The 16,797-nt window shown below is 51.4% G+C and overlaps 1 protein-coding gene across 6 annotated transcripts in view; it reads right to left on the bottom strand.

Annotated features, from left to right (window-relative positions):
- Positions 1–7,500: 7,500 nt before the first annotated feature.
- The window catches only part of TOM1L2 (target of myb1 like 2 membrane trafficking protein), a 29,766-nt gene continuing 20,469 nt past the window's right edge, over positions 7,501–16,797 (bottom strand). For 2 of the 6 annotated variants that reach the window (XM_087729543.1, XM_087729544.1), the window contains exons 13-16: positions 16,596–16,661; positions 12,570–12,629; positions 10,869–10,905; positions 7,501–10,070 (exon numbers count right to left, since the gene is read on the bottom strand). In XM_087729543.1, the coding sequence (XP_087585669.1) occupies positions 9,916–10,070; positions 10,869–10,905; positions 12,570–12,629; positions 16,596–16,661 (318 nt within the window). In that variant the 3' untranslated portion in view covers positions 7,501–9,915. The remainder of the gene's footprint in view (positions 10,071–10,868; positions 10,906–12,569; positions 12,630–16,595; positions 16,662–16,797) is intronic. The other 4 variants (XM_087729545.1, XM_087729546.1, XM_087729548.1 and 1 more) reach the window with 2 other exon arrangements.

Below are 16,797 nucleotides of genomic sequence, written 5' to 3'. Positions count from 1 at the left end.
CTGACATCCCACAAAATCATGTTGTTACCACCCTCCTAGGGTTAAGGACTACCACAAACATGAAGTGATGCAACAGACATCGCAACACCAGAATGCAAAATAACAAGAGTTGGAAGGGACCTTGGAGGCCTTCTAGTCCAACCCCCTGCCCAAACAGGAGATCCTAAGCCATTCTGGACAAATGACAGTCCAGTCTCTTCTTAAAAACTTCCAGTGATGGAGAAGCCACAATTTCTGGAGGCAAGAAATTCCATCGGTTAATTGTTCTCACTGATGGAATTTTTCCCCCATAATTCTGGGTTGATAAGTTTGGGAAATAGGGGGAGCTGAACAAGAAATTGTGTCATAGATTCCTTCACGTGATTTCTTTGCTGCAAATACCCTCAATGGATTCAAAGAGATTTTCCAGAAAGCGGATTATAGCTTTCATAGCAGTTTAGGAAGTGAGGAGAGGAAACTTAACATTTATGAATGGAATTTTTGGCTATCAAAACTGAGAGGGAGCACTGCAATATTGCAATAAAAATTGAGGGAGCAGGAGGAGAAAAGTGGGGACAACACACACACACCCTCCCCAGGGCAAGGATTCGAGAGAAGCTGGCCATGGAATTCGTAAACAGGACCCGTTCCGAGGAAGGCACCCTAAAATCAAAAAGGCTTCAGCATTTCATCTCAATGCAGGCCAATAAAGTTACAAAAGGGCTTCACAATGCGAGCAAAGGAAGTTTGGGGAGATGGCTCCCTTGCAAGCATAGAATAAACTGAAAGTTAAACCTACAGAACTCACTGCCACCAGAAGTGTCGACTGCTTTGATAGGTCTAAGATTCGTTTTTCTCGCCATGCACATGTGATACATCTGAACTGAACGGTGTTGTTTCTCTGTGTCACATATGTGGGTATGTGCATATTTGTTTAGTTAGCTAGTCATGTTTATATAGTGTCGTGTTGATGAACCTATGGCACACAGCGCCCTCTTTGTGGGCACGCGAGCCGTCGCTCCAGTTCAACCACTCCCTGCACATGAGCGTGGCGCATAGTGCATGTGGGGGGGGGCTGTGTGTGCATGAACAGGGGGCAGGGGGCATACAGGGGGTGCGCATGCATGCAGGGGACATGTGGGGGAACATGTGGGTGGGGGCAGGGTGCATGCAGAGGTGGGGGTGGGTGGGGCACATGCATTGCATTTTGGGGGGGTTCAGGTGTGCACGTGTGCTCTGGACACTCAGTCTGGAAAAGGTTAGCCATCACTGACATAGTATATATTGGAGGTGGCAAACCCTTTGGGGACTCTATACAACCAAGTTTCATTTTAATGCATGCCGATGAGTGTACATTCAAAGTGATGCTAAAGTTCTTTTCTCTATGGCAGTGTTTCTCAACCTTGGCGACTTTAAGTCCTGTAGACTTCAACTCCCAGAATTCCCCAGCCAGCTTTGCTGGCTGGGGGGTTCTGGGAGTTGAAGTCTACAGGACTTAAAAGTCGCCAAGGTTGAGAAACACTGCTCTATGGAATCTAAAGTGGACTTTTGAAGAAGCAAGACAGGAAGAGCATTAATGCCTCCGAACTTTGGCGTCAGAAAAGATTCTTGAGGAGGTGATGGGCGGTCAAGGAAACATCCCATGGGTCCTCGAATTGTAATCAACTCGCTCGGAGGAAGAAAATGATCCCAAATGATCCTACTCTGGACAGGTTACGTGAAGACCCAGCTCTCTGGAGAAGGCTCTGGTGGTGGGGAAGAGAAGAAGACAACCAGCAGTCAGGAGGATATTTGCAGTGATGATGGATTCACTATTGGAAGACCTGAAGGATCACATTGGGGAAGATCCTCGGTGTTATTGCCAAGAATCAACAATAACTTGATGCCATATTAGTGATCCATCCGCAGAAGAGCCGTCTCTCTGGAGAAGCCGATGGTGGAAAAGGTGGGAGGAAGAGGTCAGCCAGCAGCTGGATGAAGGGACTCAGTTGCAATGGAGGCATGGTTGGAAGACCTGAAGGACCAGTTTAGGGGCAGATACTCCTGGAGAAGATCTCTTTCTCTAAAACATGGGCACATAATCCGTCAATCCATCAAATGAAGCAGCCGGTAATTGCTTCTTTATGAGTTCAGAATCTAGTTGGGGAAGGATTACCCTGGAGGAAGTCTATCCATGCTATTATTAAGAGGGGACCGTGATTGATGGCCATTTTTAAGCAAAAATGTGCTTTTCCAATTAGGTTTGCAAGCTGCCCAGGGATATGCAATGGTGAAAGCATCCAAATATTGGGGCGTAAACGAATAAAAGGCATCAGGAATTAAATGCTATGCACTTCTAACCCTGTGATTGCAAATACATAAATAAATTAGGGCCGAGGTGGCACAGTGGTTAAATGCAGCACTGCAGGCTACTTCAGCTGACAGTTTGGCTGTTCAAATCCCACCAGGCTCAAGGTTGACTCAGCCTTCCATCCTTCCGAGGTGGGTGAAATGAGGACCCGGATTGTTGTTGGGGGCAATATGCTGACTCTGTAAACCGCTTAGAGAGGGCTGAAAGCCCTATGAAGCGGTAGATAAGCCTAACTATTGCTATTAAATTTCATAAATAAATATCGAGAGGTTCCATTTCATGAGCCGTTTCTAGGCTTTCTTAATTGTCTCCATGAATTTGTCCTCAAAACCCCGGGTAACTTTATTTGACAACCTCGCAGGGCTGTTGTGCCCTCCTGGTTCGGCTCAGGTGGGAAACATTACAGCTCCTCTCTAGAGATGAAAGGGTTAATTCTCCTCCACCCACGCCTGGGCGGGGCCCCCCGAGGCAAGCAGCCAATCGGCGGGAACCAAAACAGAGCTGCCCTCCGCGGGAAAGCTTGGTTGAGCCGCCGGGAAACACCCTCGTAGTACCAGCCGGCTCAGCCAATCAGCGCTCGGCTCCGCAGTGGAGTGATTTCGCATCACGGCTCAGGCTCGAGGATTACATCATGGGGGCGGGGATTCCCCCTCCTCCACGTGGAGAACGCGAGGACCTGCCCACCAATGGTGACGTGTCCTTGGAGGGCGGGGCCAATATTTAAACGGGCCGCGCGTATTTTTTCATATGTTTGATCCTTTGCAGGAGGAAACTGGGAAGCGGATCGTCCACTTAGCAGGAACAGAGTCGGATTCAAGTGCTCTACATGGGGCTGCCCTTGAAGAGTATTCGGCGACTTCAGCTAGTCCAGAATGCGGCCGCGCGAGTGATCGTGGGTGCACCTCGTTTCACCCACACAACACCTATCCTCTGCGAGCTGCACTGGCTACCTGTCGATCTCCGGGTGCGCTTCAAGGTGCTACTTGTCACCTACAAAGCCCTACATGGTAGTGGATCTGGGTACTTGAGAGACCGCCTACTGCCAATCACCTCCACTCGACCTATTAGATCCCATAGATTAGGCCTCCTCCGAGTTCCATCCGCTGGTCAGTGTCGACTGGCAACCACGCGGAGGAGAGCCTTCTCGGTGGCAGCTCCGACCCTATGGAACGAACTCCCCGTGGAGATTCGAACCCTCACCACCCTCCAGACCTTCCGCATAGCCCTTAAAACCTGGCTGTCCCGACAGGCCTGGGGCTAAAGACCTCAACCCCACCCGAATTGTATGAATGTTGTGCTTTTAACGATGTATTGTCTTCTGTGTTTAATCTGGTTTGTCCTCCTTTCCCTCTGAACTGTGAGCCGCCCTGAGTCCCCCCAGGGAAAAGGGCGGCATACAAATAAAATACCTATACCTATACCTATTTTGGGGTTCCCCCACTGTGGGAGGGGTGAGGGGGAGGAAGGAGCACCTGTACAAAGTTTGCAACAAAGCCTCTGAGCATGGGCAGAAGGTTCCCCCTCTTACCTGCTCCACTATACTAAGCTTTTCCCAGCGGGGGGCCTCCAGATAAATTGGACTACAGCCCCCATCTTCCCTCCACACTACAGCAGCAGGAGGGATAAAGGAGGGTGAAGAACCCCCGTTTCCTAGCGCCAGCTTTGCAACCCAAGCAGCTGCCCAAATGCAGGATTTGCAAGGATCATCCAGGGGTGGCAAGACCCCAGAGAGCCTGGGGCTAGCTGCCCTGTGCCCACCGAGCCCTGCTCTGCTCTAACGAGAGACTGAATTGCAAAAGGATCGGATTGATTGGGCATAATGGTAGTAAATCTTCTTCCTAGTGTTGAAAGAAACGTCCTTCTGGGTTGGGCTCCAAGTGGGGGAAAAGACACTGGAGACATGGAGGCTGCTTGGAAAGATGGTTTATTGTTGGACGGGGCCACATGGCTTGAGCCCTGTACAGAAAAGGTGATCACATGCTTCAATGTTGGTGGAGAAGAAGAGAAGGGCTGAGAGAGGGGCTTGCTAGGCTAAACAGTACCCTGTTTAGTCCCACCTCTCTGTTTCCTGTTCCTGTGTACGAAATGTATTCTGATTGGTTGTCAGACTCCCATGGTGCCATGCAGGGGGCTACTCTCTAGGCTGTGATGAGTCCGGGTATAGGTGAGTTCTCAGATGCCATGTGGAGAGTTGAGTAATATCCCTTTCCCCTGCAGCTGCAGTGGAGAGGTCTTTATTATGTAAAGTGGGCTACCTGGCCTTCTCAATGGCCTATTGACAAAGTGTGGATGGGCAGGAAGCTACAGGCAGCTATTCTGTCTTTTAAAGCATGTTTCTTTTCACATCCAGAGAAATATTCTGCCTTTTCAATATTTCCTAGGATATTTCATTTTTTCTGGGAGAGGGCTGGGTGATAACTTCCCACACTAGCGTATTCCCGCAGGTGAAGGGTCTGCTTTGAACGCCAATTCGCACGCTCAGCTGCGTCTCCAGGGCGCAGGCCCGTGGCTTGCATATCTTTGTCGATGGTGTCTTTGCCAGCTCTGTTTTGGACACCCGCGAGGTCCTCATCCACTGACTTCTAATCGGTAGGCAGCCTTGGCCACAGTGGAAGGTGCTGCTCTCGGGACACGCCCATACCAGTGGATCCGGCCTTCTCCCGTCTTCTCTGTAGTTGGTGTCACACCAAAATGTTGTCAAATGTGATGTGGTTAGGAAGGGAGATGCCCGATATCCAACGGAGCCTTTGCATTTCCGTGGCACGGAAGTTATTTCACAATTGGACAGAACGGTAAATGCGCTACTAAAAAGCTACCGGCGTCCTTGCAAAGTTCAGCCTACCAACACTGGAGAGATTGGGAGGGAGGGGGGGGGCTTCCTTTTGATTTTTAAGGGAAGGGTCCTTCTGATCTGGGCCTTTCTCTGGATCCTCTGCTCCTTTCCCAGAAATCCAACTGGTGCGGTTTGCTGCAGCACCTAAACCCGGGGCTGTGAGAATGGGAAAGGGAAGCTCTCCAGCGCATCTCTGCTGGGCTTAAAACGTGCCAGGAAAGGGGGGGGGGGAAATGCAACCCGACCTGGGACTGGTGCTTGTAATAACACGCCATCCCTGTTCATTTGTCCCCTGCCTGCGTCCCTTTACTCTCTCTGGCAGGGCGAGAAAGATCTGCTGGGGTCACGGTTTTTTCCAGCGTTTTCCTGCACCGACAGGGAATCCAGCGTGCTTCTCTTGCTCAACAGAAGCTGGCTGTGTTGTGTTTCACTAGAAAGGTGTAACCCACAAAGATGCCAGGCACGCTATGTGCTGGAGGGCACGAGCGCTGGGCGGAGCCGACTCTTTCCAGCTGTGGTTCCAGGAGTGCTGTGTGGGCAGGTTTCACCGGCTCCCTTCGGGTCCCGATGTTGTGCTCTTTCAAATAACAGCAAAACCGACAGGCCTCTCTCGCCATCTCAAGAGTCTCTCAACCTTGGCCGCTTTAAGACGGGTGGACTTCAACTCCCAGAATTCCCATGGCTGTTGAATTCTGGGAGTTGAAGTCCACCGGTCAAGGTTGGGAAATCCCATGTTAAGAGAACATGGGGCGTTGCTTTCTGCCGTTTTGGGTGGCCTGGGTGATGCCCATGATGGGCAAGAGAGTTCTGGAGGGTGAAGCATCTCTTCTCCATTTGCAGAGACCCCCCCGATGCGTCTCCTGGGAAGCTGGAGCCCTCCTTTCCTTCTGCAGACGGGAATTAGGAAACAAGGCCCGGCTTCTGTTCGTTTCCCCAAAAAGGCTGCCAGGGGACACCAGATGTGCTACGGTCACCAGCTGTTATGACTTGAAAACGGAGCTGGAAAGTACCACTACAAGATTCACTCGCCCCTCAAAGATTGGGGCGAGAACTCCGAATTTTCAGAGTGGAGAGGGTAAAACACCCCCCACAACTTCCAGTCTAAGGCAGCCATAGATATTTTCCTCTTCCTATTTCTAATTTCTTGATAATATGAATCTTAAGAAATAGGAAAAAGCTGATGCATTTGCATGAAATATATCAGTGTTTTTCAACCTTGGCAACTTGAAGATGACTGGACTTCAACTCCCAGAATTCCCCAGCCAGCGAATGCTGGCTGGGGAATTCTGGGAGTTGAAGTCCAGACATCTTCAAGTTGCCAAGGTTGAAAAACACTGAAATATATGCATAATGGAAGTTATGACTTTTTGCTTTAAGGTGGACAGGTACCAGCATCCTGAAGGAATTATATAATGAAGATTTTTCTACTTCAGGGGTGTTTTTTTTCCTGGTTTCTGATAAAAAAAGGGTGTTCAGAAAAATGGACTTGCTTAACAATTATCCTCAACTTACGAGCACAATTGAGCCCAAATTTCTATTGTTGTATGAGACATTTGTTAAAATGAGTTTTGCCCCATGTTACGACCTTTCTTGCCTCAGTCGTTAAGTGAATCGCCGCAGCTGATAACTTAAGTTTACCGAGCGGTTAAGCCAATCTGGATTTCCCGTTGACCGAGGGAATAGTTTCAAGTTTATTAGGATTTGTATGCCGCCCACTCCCACGGGGACTCTGGGCAGCTCACAACAGACAAGAAACATTTAAAAATAGAAATAAAAAATAAAGTATTAAAATTCCACATCACCCATTCCATCTAAGCGGGACTGGATATCACTCAACATTAAAACGATCACTAGTATCGTTTTGCTTGTCAGAAGGTTGCAAAAGGAGATGACGGGACCCCTGGATGCTCCAACCGTCATAAATGTGAACCACCACCACCCCCCAAGCCTGTGAATTTAGATCCCCTGACCCTGGGGAGGCGGCAAACGTCGCGACTGAAAACACTGGATATCAATCAACATTAAAACGATCACTAGTATCGTTTTGCTTGTCAGAAGGTTGCAAAAGGGGATGACGGGACCCCTGGATGCTCCAACCGTCATAAATGTGAACCACCACCACCACCCAAGCCTGTGAATTTAGATCCCCTGACCCTGGGGAGGCGGCAAAGGTCGCGACTGAAAACAGCCGGAAGTCACTTTTCTCAAGTGCTGTCGTAATGTCGAACGGTCGGCAAATGACCGGTTGTAAGTCAAGGACTACCCGTATTGCATCTTTCCGCCAGGTTTCCCCTTGTGCCCGCGGGTGAGACAGAAGGAGTCAGTGGCCGTTGCTCTCTTAAGATTGCACTATTTTCTGTTTATTGGGAACGGTTTTGACATGCAGAAACAATATATATATAAATATGTACAGAGACACAGAGACATCCGAAAGGAGGGTTAAGTGACATCGGTTAATACAGCCTTATGCAAAAAGAACCAAAAACAGATTCCAGGTGTTTTTGCTCTCTCTCTCTCTCTCTTGGGTATATTGTCACTAGTAGGAGAAAGAGAGAAGCCGGGATAGTTTTAAAGGGGTTTCAGTGTTGTTAAAACTATCGCTAGTTATCGTTTTTACACCCCGTTAACCTTTCTACGTTTCCCTTTCAAGCAATGAATTCCATTCGTCCGCCCGTCGACGGTTCCCCCCTCGAATAAAAGAAAACGCTCGAGTATGGTTTGTCAATAAATATTATCCGTTTTTAAAATCAGAACTAGAGGAAAAAGTAGCTTTAAATATACAGATGGCGAGGCTACGAAAAGGGTTTCAGGGAAAGAGATTCTGAACTGTTAGCAGTGGGGGAGAATCAGGACAAACCAGGGGGAAACCCCGTGCTCTGGAGGAGAGCGAAGATTTGGGGAGAAGCTGGTTTCTTGGGGCCGTTCTCGGTTGGGAGCCAGGAGGAGGTGGCAGGCCAAGGAGCTGGAGCCTCTCTAAGGGCTGCAGATTAACTGACCAAGGGAGGATCCAGCTGCTTTTCCTGCAGGCCCCTGATGGGTTGATCAGGATCACCCAGAAACACCCAGAGTGCTGACCGAGGACTCAAAGGTTCGGTGCCAAGCGACGGTTGGCAGCGGGGAAATCTTGGGACAAAGGTTGCGTCACAGGCAAGAAAACGCCGCCTTTTGTCCTGGGCTGCCAGGTGGCAATTCAACCGGGTTCCCTGCCCAGGAGCATGGAAGGGTTCGCTTCTCCCTCTCCTGGAGCAAAGGCACAGCCGCGGCCTACGGTGCCCAACCTGGATGGGTGAAAGGAGGCTAGGGTGCTCCTTCCGCTGTGAGCCAACGCATTTAAATGCAACTTAATTCCATTAGCACCCAGTTCGTTTTGCAGAGTTAGAAAAGTCTCAACTTTTCGGTTGGAGCCTGCCCTGTGGGAATGGGCCCTCTTGAAACATTTCCCCCTTTCTTAAAATAAAGCCCAAGAGGGGTGGGGGGGGGAGAGAGAAGGCTACAATCTCTCCCTGGAGCGGGATGAGTTTTTCCTAGAAGGAATTGGGTCTCTTTTCGGGTTTGACATATGGCAGCATTCAACAAAAGACTGCAGAGAGAGACGGCAGGAGAAAGTAAGATGCAGCAGGATGAGGGGGAGAGTTAACGGTGAAGCCCCCCCCCTTTCTATCAGGCAGTGCTGAAATGCTGGAGTTAGAGGGGGGAGGGCAGAAGTCCCCTCTCATTCCAGCAGGGCTGCATCCCCCCCCCCAGCCTTTCCACCCTTTCGTTAGTGTTTAGAAGAGAGTCCCGCTAATAATATAGTCCATTTAGTGCTTTAAAACGCAAATAAGGTTGTAACACACACACACACACATACACACACACACACACACACGAGTGTTTCACACCTCCAGACACAACTGCCGCGCGGGGTTAACATTTCCAGTGCAAAGTGCAATCTTGTCCCTTTCTGTGACTTTCCCTTATCAATACCGTTCTTGTAAAGAGAGAGGGAGGGAAGGGGGGGCACACTGGCCTGTCCCCCCCCCCCACAGGTGGGACGGAATTTCTGACCTACTTAAGAGAGGGAAGGGAGGTGGGGGGTCAAGGGGAGGGGAAAAAAACACGTGCAGCCAGGGCCTGCAGAGAGAGAGGCTCCTTCGTCAGCCGCAGGACCCCTGAAGGTATCTTGGCTAACCAAAGTGACCCTCCCTCCCGTTGTAGCTTTGATGTAGCAACCCCCCCCCCCCAAACACCTCCCAAGCAGAGCTAACGAGAGGAGAAGGTAGCAGTGGCCATGATGCTGATGGAAGGCCTGCTTTGATTTCTGCAGGAGGCCGGAGCGGAAGGGACCGCAGGCCGGGCTCTGGAGCCTCCTAACTAGAGCTGAGGCCAGGACTGAAGGCATGGCTATTGTGCCTAAGCAAGGGGAGGGGGCGGGGAGGGGTGGGAAAGGACCAGGAAGGGAGTGGGGACGGAACCTGTGCCAAGTAGTCATGCAGATCTCTGACTTAAGAAAAAACGGGGGGGGGGGAGGACTCTCAGCATCATCAGAGGGGTGAGAGGGAGGGAAGGGAGAAACCACCCCTAGCCGAGGGGCAGAACGGCTGTCAAGACCCTCCCCAGGTTAAGGAATTGGGGCCGAGCCCCGGAGGAGGAGGAGGAGGAGGGAAAAGGGCAACCTGTTGGGGGGCCACCGGGGACGGGAAGGGGCCCGTGGCTAGCCAGGTTGCTCCCGGCCTCCTCCTTCCGTGCAGGGGGGGGGGGATGGGAAGGGCCGCTACAGAGCGAAGAGGGCGTCCTCGGACCGCTCCGTCTTCCTTTTGCTGGGCGGTGCGTTGGCGGGCGGCGGTGTGGGCTCCTCCTGAGGAGGGGAGGGCAGGTTGGGGATCCTCTCCGCAGCTTTGGCCCGCTCCTCCAGGAAGCGGTCGAATTCTGCAAGGTTCGAAACAAGAGGAAAAAAACTGCTGAAGGCTCAGAGACCAAATGTCCCCCCCGGAGATTCTCCGTCCTCCTCCAGCCCACGCTGGTCCCAGGGGGGCTTTTTTCCCCAAGAGGCAGCCGGACTTTCTGGTTTTTCTTCGAAGAGGTTTTGCTTCTCGTGCAAGAAGCTTCTTCAGCTCTGAAGAAGAAGCTTCTCGGAGGAGAAGCGAAAGGCCTTCGGAGAAAAACCCAGCCGCCTCTTGCAAAAAAAAAATCCCCCTTGGGAGTCCCAAGGCCATTTCGTGACTCTTCCCTGTCAAAATCCCCCCCTGGAACAGCCCGAGGAGTGCCTGGTTGGGGGGTGACCGCCCTAGGGGTCACCTTTGGCCCTGTCTGCTGGAAAAGGCAGGGCTTGGCGTGATTGCCCAGAGGAGGCTGGCTGCAAGCTTTAACAAAATAAGAGAGTTGAAAGGGACCTTGGAGGTCTTCTAGTCCAACCCTGTTCAAGCAGGAAACCCTACACCATTTCCGGCAGAGGGCTGTCCAATCTTTCTTCCCGGCCTACATTTCCCACGTATCCAGTTTGCAGAACTAGGGAGGAAGGGGAAGGCCAGGCAGGGCCACACATTTCCCCACCCTGTTAGGCTTCATTAAGCTCCCCTCTCTCGGATGTTGTGGGAGGGGGGGGGATGTCCCTACGGTCCATGGCTGGGGGCAGCTCGGAAAGGGGTCTTCCTCCCCCCCCCCCCCCCCCCCCCCGTCGCCTGGCAGCTCATCCTTTTCAACTCGCTCCCTGGGCTGCTTACGTACCTTCGCTGGTCACGCCTTCTTCCAGCTCATCTCCTTTCTGGAATTGGAGGAAGAAGGAAAGGGGGAGTGGGGGAGAAAAGAGAGAGAGAGAGCTTACCATTTTTATACCCTTCCTTCCTTAAGAACTGCGGGGGGGGGGGGTGTAAGTATGTTGCCAGCTGGGTGAGCCAACTGAGGATGCTCCCAAAAACTCAGCCCCCCCGACTTGCCCCAACTCCGGGTTTAAAAAAAGACAACAGCAAGAAAATGTGGCCCACGGATTTCTGACCCCGCTTGGCTTTGCCAACGCAGGAGAATCAATCCTCCGACGGATAAAAGTGACCTTCTGGATTCAGGGGTCGGCTGACTGTAGAATCCCCCCAGGATCCCACCATTCGTTGTTATCCTGGGAAGTCTCAGAAGCATCAGCTTTCATGCCCTGCTTCCGTCAGAAAGGGCTGGAGTAAGGGGGCACCGTGGGTCTCCCTCTTCCCAAGGACCCTTCTTGGCATCCCCACATCCAGGGCGAAAGCACAGGGCTGGGGGAACAACCCCCCCCTCCTCTGACGAAATCCAAAGCAAAGGATCAGCGTGCACGGAGAGATCCGTGGGATCTACCCAGCCAGCCGTGTCCTTCGAAGCGGGCAGGACGTTTCCCCATTCCGACACTAAGCCAAAAGCCCTTTGGGACATTTTTCTGCTCTGTGTTTTGCAATGTGTTTCTATAGACCCGTGCTTCCTAATCTTGGCAATTCTGAAGAGAAGGGGACTTCAACTCCCAGAATTCCCCACTCTAGAGCAGTGTTTCTCAACCTTGGCAACTTGAAGATGTCTGGACTTCAACTCCCAGAATTCCCCAGCCAGCGAATGCTGGCTGGGGAATTCTGGGAGTTGAAGTCCGGACATCTTCAAGTTGCCAAGGTTGAGAAACACTGCTCCAGACTTTCCTGCGGGCTGGGGAATTCTGGGAGTTGAAGTCCACTTCTCTTAAGAATTGCCAAGGTTAAGAAACGTTGCTTATAACCTTCTAAGTTCCTGGGAGTTGGCCAATCCTCCCCTCTCCTTCAGCACACATCTGTTCCAGAGGCTGCCCCATGTCGGATGTCTCCCACCTGCCGGTCCAACCCTTCCCCCCCCCCCGCCTTCCTTTCACCCCACACCTTTTTTCCCAGGAGTACAGGAAGTACCTCGACTTACGGCCACAGTTGAGCCCAACCTTTCTGTCGCTAAGTGAAATATTTGAGTTTTGCCCCATTTTTGAGTTTTCTTGCCACTGTTGTTAAGCGAATCACTGCAATTAAGTCAAGTGACACAATGGTCAAGTACATCTGGCTTTCCCACTGGCCTTCGCTTCTCGGGAGGCTACAAAAGCGGATCACGTCACCCGGGACGCTGCGGCCATCCGAAATACGAACCACTGGCCAAGCATCTGAGTTTGGATGGCGTGACCAGGGGACGCTGCCACAGTCCTTCAGGGAGAAAAACAGCCGTAGGTGGCTTTGCTCAGTGGCGTTGTAACTTCGAACAGTCACTGGACGAACTGTTGTAAGTCGAGGACCGCCTGTCTCTTAGAAATGTGTGCCAAAGGAGAGCTCCTGCCCTGGCAGTGCCCTGCCCTTCTTCTTCTCCTCCTCCTCCTCCTCCTCCTCCTCCTCCTCCTCGGAGGCAAATTTCTAAAGCTGTAAACGAGGTCCAAAGCAGAAGAACCAGAGAGTCTCTTACCACGTCGGTACTCAGCCACTCCTCAATGTCCTCCATGACAGAGGATTGTGGGACAGGAATCTAGGCAGGGCAGCAAAGGCGGAAAAACAAGACCAAAAAATACACCCAGAAATATGGGCCCAGAATGAGGGGGGGGGGAAGAGAGAGGAAAGAACAAAAGAGAGGAAAAAGAGGGAGAAACAAAAAAAACAACAAAAAAACAAATATAGGCTGTGTAAGATGCATTGCTGTCGTAAAATTAAAATAAAAAGTGCACTGTTGTCATCGCACGGGGGGGTAGGGGGTGGGGGTCGCAACCGAACGGAAAAAAAAAAAGCACACCCACAAAGAAAGCGATGTGAAAACGAGGCCGTGTGGCTAGCAAAACTCAACACAGGAAAGGTTATGATGAGTGAAATGGCGGGGGTGGGGGCGGTTGAGAGGGGTGGGCACCCTCTAAATCAGGAGCAATGGGGCTGCCACCTGCTTCCTAACCCACAACGGAAGGTAGGAGATGGGTGGGCAGGAACGCCGGTGATGGCTGGTGCCGAAGTGTGCAGCTGGGTGAGAGAAGCAAGACTGGGGGGAAAAGCCCCGGTCCATAAGGGTCAACCTCGGACCGGCTGCACGGACATCCGGAAATCCCTTGGGATTTAGTGGGACGGTTCTGAATTCCGAGATTCCTTTCGCCCCTGTTCCTCTTTCATGGGCACAAAGAAGCGTTCGCTGGGCAAATTCCGATCCACACAAGTTGTAAGGTGCTTCTGCGTATACACACATTCACACACGCAGACACACACAGCACACGCCTTCTGCCCGCCCCCCCCTCTCAGGACAGTGGAGGGCGGATCACATCGGTCTAAATCAATATCGCAGCTGATTTTAATCTGAATTCTGTAGGTCAAGCGGGGGGGGGGGCTCTCGCCCAAATTGATGCGCAACCCGAAGAGCAATTCAATGTTCAGTTGTGATCCCGTCCTTTGCCTCCCCTGTCCAGCAGACTGCCTTGTGCGAATAGGTCTAAAAACCCCTTCTGTCCATTCCCCGCTTGGTCAAGGTGGTCTGGCTCAAAGACACAGATAAGGGGCGGAGGGGAGAGAGAAATCAATCGGATGTTTGCCAAATCTGGGCCAGGCAGAGCTGGCTTCTGCCGCAACCACACAGAATGAGATTCCCCTCCCAGCTCAGGCCTGGCCGGAAACAGAACGCTCATCGAAACGATCAAATGATCCTCCAGCTTCAGACCCAAACCTGTGTCTTGCCATTGTCAGATATCGTAATTGCTGGCTTTTCATTCCCCATTTGCCAGACGTTCCCCTCCAGTCCTGGGCCGTCTGGAAAGAGGAGCGGACGCTATAACCATGGCTTGTCGATTCAGGTATTGTGCGGCAAGTCGCAGCCGGTGAAGCAACGGCTGGGGCCGGTTTTCAAGCGTTGGTCAAGGGTCAACATGGAAGGAAGCTCCTTCAAAGCCACTTGGCTGCTGAGTCTAGGCTACGAGGTGCCCGAACCGAAGGGGGCTCCCAATCAAGACTGAGACACGTAGAAAAATATTGTCTGGAAAAGAGAATGAGCTCCAGGGGTAACTCTGACCCGACATGCTTTAAATCCTTTAATTTTCCAGCCTTTGGCGAGGGACTCTTCCTGTGTCCTTGCACTTCCGTCTCACCTGTCTGCTTGCACACTTGGGCAGGTCCATTGTATTATTAGGTGCCTCTCCTGAAGAGACACGGCTAACAGCTTCTGCTGCTGGGAACATGGTTAGGGGTTAGTTGGACAGAGGAGGTCAAATATGTCCGTGTTAAGAACAAACAGGGATGGGGAGCTTGGGAAGGACAGACTGGGCAGCCACCAGCCTCTCCGATTCCGTACAGGTGTTATTAAAGGGTCCACGAAGGGGGCAGTAACCTTTTTTTCCAAGCTGAACAAACACAAGCTAGCAGTCTGGATGCTTGGAACAACGGAGGAGGGGGAGCGGAACGTTCAAGTCAGGGGGAGAAATATAGTTGTCTTAAGGGCCTCCCCAAGAAATTGAAACAGTGAGATGACCTGGTGTGGGGAAGGGTGCAATCTTTCGAGGGATTTAAAAGGTAAAAGATGTCAGGAGTTGCCTCCGTTCTCTCTTGGGTGGGTGAGGGACTCTTTACAAGCAGTCTAACTCCCCCTAATTATCACTCTGTCCCCTAATAGCAATAGCAGTTAGACTTATATACCGCTTCATAGGGCTTTCAGCCCTCTCTAAGCGGTTTACAGAGTCAGCATATTGCCCCCAACAACAATCTGGGTCCTCATTTCACCCACCTCGGAAGGATGGAAGGCTGAGTCAACCCTGAGCCGGTGAGATTTGAACCACTGAACTGCAGATAACAGTCAGCTGAAGTAGCCTGCAGTACTGCACCGTAACCACTGCGCCTTCTTGGCCCTAAACAGCTTGCATCCACTTTTCCAAACCAAATCCCTTCCCTCCTTTTACGTTTGTCTCCTGCAAAAATTCACAGTTCCTTTTCCTCCCTTCCCCCACCGGATTTCTATTACTTTTTTTAAAAAAAATTCTCTTTGTATTTTATATTTTGACAAACCAATAAAAATGTGATTTTAAAAAAAGAAGCTGCGATCAACAGCTTGGGGATGTCTGCTACTGAAACTCCCCTTTCAGTGTATAACTTCAGGGCAACTTAAATAATGTCCCACTAACTCCTGCACTTTCCTGCCTAGCTGTATTTAGGGTTTTTCCTCCCCCTCCCTTCCTTTGCAATAATAATAATAATAATAATGGTTCGAAAGCAGCAGAATCTCCCAGGCGGAGTTTATACCCAGCATGCTGGGGGGGAGTGTAGAACAGAGTTTCTCAAGCTGAACTACTTGAAGACGCGAGGACTTCAACTCCCAGCATAGCTGGCTGGGGAATTCTGGGAGTTGAAGTCCAGGCATCTTCCAGTGGTCCAGCTTGAAAAACACTCAGGTAGGAGAGTTTGCTGCCTGCTGTTTTCGGGTTTTCTGCTCTTGCAGGCCATGCTGTTATTTCCCTCCTCTTCCTCCCAACCTTAGCAGGAAGGCGGATGAACCGAGGGCGGCCCAGGTATGCGGAGCTTCTGGGCTGCCCAGAGGAGGATGGGAGTTGAAGTCCAAAACACCTGAGGGCCGCAGAGGGGAAGAGGAAGAGACGGATCAAGCATCTTTCACCTGAGCTCAGGTGGATCTTTTGTGCTTCCTTGTGCAGACCCCAAACGTCGGAGGACTTGTGTTTACCAGGGAGGGGAAAAAGGCAAAACTGCAGGTATTAAAAAATAAAAAAATAAAGACGGACGACAGTACAAGGGACCAGTGGAGAGATCCACCCAAGTATTGGAAAACAAGGCCAGCGCGCAAGCAATATGTCTCTTTGTGTCCCCCCCCCCCACCGCCACCCCCATTCCCCGTCTGAAAAAAAAGTACAGGTAGTCCTCGGGTTACGACCACAATCGAGCCCAAAATTTCTGTCGTCAAGTGAGAGATTTGGTAATAAATGAATTTTGCCCCATTTTGTGACCTTCCTTGCCTCGGTGGTTAAGTGAATCAGTGCGGTGGTTAAGTTAGTAACCCGGTTGTTAAGTGAATCTGGCTTCCCCGCTGACTTTGAAGGTCGCAAAAAGGGGGAAATAAGACATGACCACGGGATGCTGCAATGGTCATAAGTGTGGGTCAGTGGCCAAGCGTCTGAATTCTCATCACCCAGCCGTGGGGATGATGATTCCAAGGTCCTAACTGTGAAAAAGGATCCAAAGTCACTTTTTCCAGTGCCCTTTGTGAATTTTAACGGTCACTGAATGAACTGTTGTAAATCGAGGACTACCTGCATTCAACCCCCCCCCCCCCCCTAAGCAGCCCAGCCTTCCATCTCCCCACCCTCCCCTTACTTCCACCACGCTGGTCCTGTTTGAACAGGTTGAGTGACAGGTGAAGGGCGGGTGGTGAGGCCGGTGAAAAGGGGACACCGGGGGGGGGGGGGGCGTGAGAGCGACACAGAGGGGGGGAGGGGAGGTCACCGGATGGCAAAATGGTGCTCACCATTCCTTGGGAAATGAGCCACCTGTCTATGGGCTCCATGGGGCAACTCCCACCTTTACCTCTCCGCTGTGTGTTGAGAACAGAAAGCCTCGTTACCATAGGTTAGAAAAACTCGCCCCACGCTGCCCCCCTCCCAAGGCAGATGCGGGCATCCAGCTGGGGAAAAGGCCTTGGGCCTCCCACCCTCCCATCTGGTTCTAGA

Source organism: Thamnophis sirtalis, unplaced genomic scaffold (genome assembly GCF_051295495.1).
Source record: "Thamnophis sirtalis isolate CommonGarterSnake01/CBP01778 unplaced genomic scaffold, rThaSir2_p1.2 scaffold_14, whole genome shotgun sequence".
Taxonomy (NCBI): domain Eukaryota; kingdom Metazoa; phylum Chordata; class Lepidosauria; order Squamata; family Natricidae; genus Thamnophis; species Thamnophis sirtalis.
The sequence above is the reverse complement of the archived record's forward strand: the minus strand, read 5'-3'. Positions and strand labels throughout refer to the sequence as shown.